General features: G+C 39.1%; 1 protein-coding gene across 1 annotated transcript; it reads right to left on the reverse strand.

Annotated features, from left to right (window-relative positions):
- Positions 1-3,949: 3,949 nt before the first annotated feature.
- On the reverse strand, positions 3,950-5,650 carry LOC122064507 (mitogen-activated protein kinase kinase kinase 1-like). The gene has a single exon (XM_042628215.1). It carries the CDS (start codon positions 4,964-4,966, stop codon positions 4,172-4,174), a length of 795 nt encoding a protein of 264 aa, XP_042484149.1. The 5' UTR covers positions 4,967-5,650; the 3' UTR covers positions 3,950-4,171.
- Positions 5,651-6,713: the final 1,063 nt, after the last annotated feature.

A 6,713-nucleotide genomic window follows, 5' to 3' on the forward strand; every position in this document is an offset into this window, starting at 1 on the left:
GCTCTTAATTTGGTAGGAATGAAACGGAGAAGTAAGAGTTCTATTTGTAGCCACTTAAGTCACATAAGGGCTGTTTGGGGGAAAAATGAGTTTTCAATCATTACCAGGTTAATCTGTCATCTGGTACTAACGAGCCCACCTCGGGGTGCCTCGATACATTAATCCATTTCTCAACAGGTTGTCCCAACATTTGGGAGTGATTTGAGGTGCACGAGTGCAAGGGTCCGAGCCCTACGGAAAAATAACCCAATTTCAGCTAGTAATCTCACCGGAGGATTTTCACCGGCTGATGACCATTAGCCGGTGACCATCAGCCGGTGAAGGCTGAACTGGTCTCCTTTATATGGAAATGGATCCTTAAGTTGAGTGGGGCATTTTCAAGGTGTTTTTAGTATGTGGGTCCCACCTCTTGATACATTTCACTCATAAGGTTCGAATAAATTCTCTTCAATGGTAGAGTACATTCCTTAACTCCTTCAATGGTTTGTAGTCCTTCCATGGAATGAGCCGGACAAATCCATAAGTTACTAGTGGTTGTCACCTGGTTGCATCACCTAGGTCCAAAAGTTGAAATTAGCCAGGGTTCTTGGGCACGGGTATAACGCAGATGGCGGTCTGAGGAAGGGGTTAGGCACCTCAGTGCACTAGTGAAAATAGGACTTCAACCCTAGGTCTGATACATAAATTATTGGTAGGGCCGTGTAAGTTTTGATTAAAGATAAGCATTACTATCACACATGCATTGAGAGAAAATCATGGCCTAAGATGTAAAAGGGGAGTTCATGCCAGTATCCAACTGCTTTACACAGTTAGTATACAGAAAGTAAAGCAAAAATGCTTGAAAGCAGAAGGTAAATACGAAACTAGCCCTAGCATTCATCTCATGAGGCATAGAATAATTGAAATTAATCATGGGTTTGGGGTCATTGCATCTAGACATGTAAACAAGATGTTTCATATACAAGTAATGCACAACTATACTGGGAAAAAAAGTAGAAACAATGAGAAATTTGTTGGTAGAAAATTGAAATAATATTGTAAAAGTCTAGTAAAATCAGGTTAGGTAGATAACATCAAGATGAACAATTTTAAAAGAGAAACATTTTGCAAAAAAACGTCAGGAAAGTTCTTTAGTAAGCCTGCAATCCAAGATTTCATTGAAAGGAAATCTCAGCTTTTGCACTGGCCAGTGAGAGAGAAAATCCAAAATAAATTGTAATAAAATAAAATAAATTATAAATTTACAGTAGCTAGATTACAGTATAACCTACAACTTGTTATATCGATATGAGATTTCATTTAAAGAAGGACATTTTACAAAAATCCCTATAAAAAATGATGTAACTTGTTGCATTTCACTGCTGCGCTACTAAGGACAACATCGAGTTATGCTGAGTAAAAGTACAATAACTATAGACACAAAAGCCAGAATGAATATTTGTAAAAAGGGAATGAAAGAGGAATTACCCTCTACAACTTTTATGAAAATCGTTCTTTGGTTAGAAGGACGTGTGCTTAGGTGTGATCAGTGCAAACTCATATTGATGCGAAGTACAACAATAGTTCCTTACGATTTCAATGCGCAAATCTCGTTGGCTATAATTGAGGGTATCAGATACGTGCTTGTATGACTATGTAAAACTATGTGGGATCCCCAAAACATGGGAGGGGTCATATATTTATAGTTGGGAGGCTCTTTGGTCACTCAGGAAGGTTTATGAATGCTTCCAAATAAGGGTGAGATCTCCTTCCTTGCTTGAATAGAGATTTGGGTCTATATGAAAAAAGCATATTCCGAAAGGGTGTGGGCAATTTACACTTTTATAAATGTGTTTCTAGAGTCTTCTTAGTGTCCTAAGGTCATAGTTGTGTCTAGGTTTGTCTCTTAGGTGTCAAGATATAAGATTTGTTCAAAGATTTGCAAAATCCCTACAAAATCATATGATCAGGCAGAATTTGCATCCGGGCCGACATAGTTGGGATTTGGCCGATGTCGACCTAAGTGCAAATGGCGTCGGCCAGAAGGCATCCAATGTCGGCCTGAGTTAGTACAACCATAGCTCGAGTTGACTCAAGAGGTTTCAGTTTAATTGGGTTTTTGATTCAATTTGGGACTGATCTATGGTATGTTGGGTGGTCTTGTTCAATTCTAGATATATCAAAGCCATTAGCCAATTTGAAAATATTTTGTTCAATTTTAAATCATCTTATGCCAGCATGGAAGCAAAAGCTATACTGCCTAGGGGTGAGAGAATATCTTGACCATAAATACACCGTGTCTTAGGGGGTTTTCAACTCATCATGGCATAACCCTTCTAGGGGTGACAAAATGTGGTGTTTATAGTATCATTCTACTGTGTCACTGATCTATTTATTCTGCATCTGACAGAATTAGAGAATATTTGGGCAATCCCGCCTTTACTACAGGGGATGGAGTCCCAATCTTACGTAGTCTATTAGGTCAATTTAAGTGAGTAGAGCGAAAGGAGCTGAAAAACGTGAGCTCTCAAAGTGATACGACTTATAGCAAATGGAATGTATTGGCTCATTGTGTTGCAAAATGGGCCTCATCTTTCCACTTTAAGTTTTTGAGTCTTCTTTTCTTAAGGGCCTCTTGCCCTTTGTCAAACATTATTTGCCCTTTGAGGCTTAAAAAATTTTTGTCCTATATGGGTTTGCACCCTCCCAAATGGAGCCTGGAATTTTAAAGAAACATTATATAAATTTATAAAAATATTGGGAAGATTTTTTTTCCTTGGGATCCCACCTTGGAAGGTCTTCTTGGATGCCCCCAGCAATTTGGATGGACCCAAACTTGTGGATAAGTAGCTCAGCCCAAACAAAATTTGTCATGCTACAAAATAAAACTTTAAAATCTGGTAGAGAAATGACTTCTGACAATAGAAACACATGGAAAGGGTGTATGGATTCAAACTATTCCCCAGACATATAGTTAAAATTGCCACTTTATATTTGAGTTGTTAAAGGTTATTTTGATGGAATGGAAACACAAATGTTGTTTTGATTGCTTCTCAAATTGAGAGTAACCAAGTTTTACTTTACCTATGGAGTAGAGAAATCCCTTTTCTGCTGATGATGTGAACACGTGATTGATCTCTCGTTTAATCATTAAACTCTCACCCCCCACTCTACACCCACCCCCACCCCCACTCTACAAGGTAAAAATATCATTCCTCTTATTAATACAAAGGGTTAGATGTCCTTAGATGTGGAGATTCCCTCTTCACCGTGGAGGTAGAGAAACTTAGGCACCTTTTGACAACATTCCTAAAAACACGTTTCTACGTTTTCCTGTTCCTAGAAATGGAGAAACGGGGTAAAAAGTATTTGATAATCTTGTTTCGTTCTACACATTTTTAGAAATATAAATAGGAATTTATGAAAATTTATGTTACAAAAAACGTCTGTGACGAAACAAGTTTTCGTCGTTTCTAGAAACAAGTGAAGGCAACAAATTGTGGATTTGTGCTCGATAAAAAGGCCCAAAAGTGAGAAGCTTGACTCTTCTCAAGCTCAAAAGTAATGGAATTTTTGAAACTCAAAAGTGATGAGCATGTTATCAAACAACAATGTGTGCACAAATCGATCCAATAAATAGGTTTATCAAACACACAAAAATCCGTTTCTATTCCCAGCAACGCGAAAATTCGTTTTTACTGTTACACAAAAACGGTAGAACCATTGTCAAATGGTGCCTAATCCAACTAAGATACCTTCTAGTTTCTTATCCACTCGTGTCTTTTAGGCTGATTATTTGATATTCTTTGATACTTAACCACATATCAAATTCAATGGCTTATCCCAATCGCATAGTGGATCATAAATGAGACTTTGTACCTTTTAATTTGTTTGCCATTGGAAAATTTGACTTTTCAAATATTTTAGTAGATTGTTATCTAAGTTTATTTTCTCTTGTTTTTTTTTGGGGGTCAGCAAATAATTAGATACAGAAATATATATCAAAGGAAATCGGAGGATTAGAGGGAGAAGGATTTCGGATCCCAATAATCGAGGATCCAAAACCTTAGGCTGTATTTGCTACGTATTATCGGAATAGCTGGTCTAGAACACATTTTGCTTTCAGAATGTAATCTTTTGAGTTTTAAATCCATAATCTATTCCGAAAATGTTTACCAAACACAACCTTCTGTCAATCAACACACAAGTTTCCATGGCTTTCAACCGCGTCGTCTTCGCAAACATACGCTGCCAGGTTCAGATACCTCTCCTGCTCTGCCATATCCCTCCACCTCGCCCTGCAAATCACGCAGGTCGCTGGTCTCCTCCCTCTGCTCCTCTTCCACGTCTGCAGGCATTCTTCATGCAAGGGATTCCGACACGCACGACAAGTCACCACCCCATCTTCCTTTCCCAACTCGTCCAGACAAATGGGACACGTGGCACCATCTTCCAAATCAGCCACTCCTGAAGGAACACCAGGTGTCGCTGAATGCAAGAAGAGCTCGTGGAACCTCTCACGTACCCGGATCCCTGCTAGCGAGTCGGGGGAGGTGGGTGAGCCAAGTAAGCGGCTGAGCTGGCATGGCCTGAGGGTTCTTCTCCGGAGACACGTGTCTTCGAGGGAGACGCCGAGAACACGTAGGAAGACGAAGAGGATGTGCTTACATGGAGTCGTACGGTCGGGGCAGGTGCAAGAAGGGGTGGCGGTTAGATTGACCTTGTAGACATTGCCGGAGTCACCGAGTACGAAGAAGTTGGTGCTTGAGCGGTGGAGGAGCCGTAGGCGGTGGCGGAAGGCTCGGACGATCCGGTCTGCGATGGGCGGTTGGAAGAGTTTGTACCGGAAGGGCGACCGGTGGCGAGGTGATTGGTTTGTATTAGAGGATTCAGGCGACCAATGGCGAGGTGATTGATTTACATTAGAGGAGGATTGAGGCGAACGATGGGTAGGTGATGGGGTTGTATTAGAGGATACAGACTCCATCCTGAACTACGAGAGGGCAAAAATAAGGAACAACGCTTAGAAGTTCTTGATTGGTTGCTTTTAGTAGAGGAATTTGTGGTTTGGATTCTTGGAGTAGATTTCAAGGTACGATAGGGATAACCTTTGGAAGTGGGAACAGGAAAGAGTAGATGTTGCAGAGAAATTTTCCTTCTTGGTCGGAGAACTTTAGCCCTAAGCCCGAGGTAATCTCTACCTTGACGTGCGTGTGATGTGTGGTGTGGTGTGCCGTGCACAAATTAATTGGGGGAATATAAAACTGGTTATTAAGATGTGTATCGCTGCAAGTTGCGGTAAACTGTTATATTGGTTATGTTCTACAGTAAAGCTATAAAATTTATTCCAAAGTAATTTTAGAAAGAAAATTTTTTTTTAATCTGCAACAGAGATTAGGGAACTTTCTCTCTCCGCTCGTTTGAAAGCACTTTCAATCTTCGAAAAAAGTAATTTTCTTGGCTGTTCAATAATTTCTAGTGTGAGGGAGAGTTCAACTGAGCTATTGGTTCAAACTTTTTATTTGCTTCCACCTTCTGTGTTGTAATTCAGAAACATATAGAAGGAGAATGGTTCGCAGTGAATTTCCCTCATACCAGGTCTCATTATCGGTTTAATTTTTGGGTTGCTCGTAGCTTTATTGGGACTTCCGACAAGTAATTCCAAAGCAAACAAAGTCGATGGTGAACTTAAAATAGTTCGTTATGATGTACTTTCTTCTTATTCTTTTTTATTCTTATTGCTCCTTTCTAATCAGTAGTTTTATATTGGTGCACATCCATAAAAGCTCATGGATGTGATTGCATGATTAAATGTTCTGAAAAACATTGGCCATGAACTATCAACTTCATGTGCAAGACGACTGTGGTCAATAATTTTATTCGTTCACTATTATTATTATTATTATTATTATTAGTTTCTGGTTATGGACTTAGGGTTTTGGATTCTTGATACTTTTGAAGTCATATCAAGAACTCTTGGTTCAGATTCTCATTATCATCTGAACTGATGCTGGACAGTGTTGTGTGTATGGCATTTCTCTATGTTGGGACAAATAATTGTCAGTATTAGTGTCTCTTGGAAAAAAATTGGTTTTTTTTTTTTTTTTTTCCAATAAAAGCAATTGTAACCTGCTCCTATTGGTTAAAAAAAAACTATGCTTGCAATCCAGGCACTTTTATTTTCCAATAAAGCAATTCAACCTGTTCCTGTTAGTCAAAACTATGGTTGGTATCTATTGGGAGGGACAATGGTTGTGCAAACTTACAGGTTACAGAATGTCTTTTTGTCTATTTTATGCAGCCAGAGGTCCTTTTGAGACAATGGAAGCAATGTGGCCTACCAAAAATAGTCGTAACATGCAAGAGTCAACAGAAAATGTAAGCAGGTCATCTTATTTATTACAATCCATGTACCACCATGGAGAGAATAGTTTTAACACATATTATTTTTCTTTGTGCATTCAATCAGGAATAAACTGAAGGCGGCAGCAGAGAGCATTGGGCTTCCCAGTTTTGTTGTTGCTGATGCAGGGTGCACACAGCTTCACACCTTTTACTTTGTAACGTAACCACATAGATGTCTTTCTTAGGACCCAAATATATATGTTTCTCAAACTTAAAAGTGATAGTACACATAGGAAGGATATCGTAAAAAATGGGGATCCCGAAATATGCAAAGCTTGAGGTGTTAGAATGTTAATATCCTTCAAAAAAAAAAAAAAAAAATTCCCCAA

Source organism: Macadamia integrifolia, unplaced genomic scaffold (assembly GCF_013358625.1).
Source record: "Macadamia integrifolia cultivar HAES 741 unplaced genomic scaffold, SCU_Mint_v3 scaffold1674, whole genome shotgun sequence".
In the NCBI taxonomy this organism is placed as follows: Eukaryota; Viridiplantae; Streptophyta; class Magnoliopsida; order Proteales; family Proteaceae; genus Macadamia; species Macadamia integrifolia.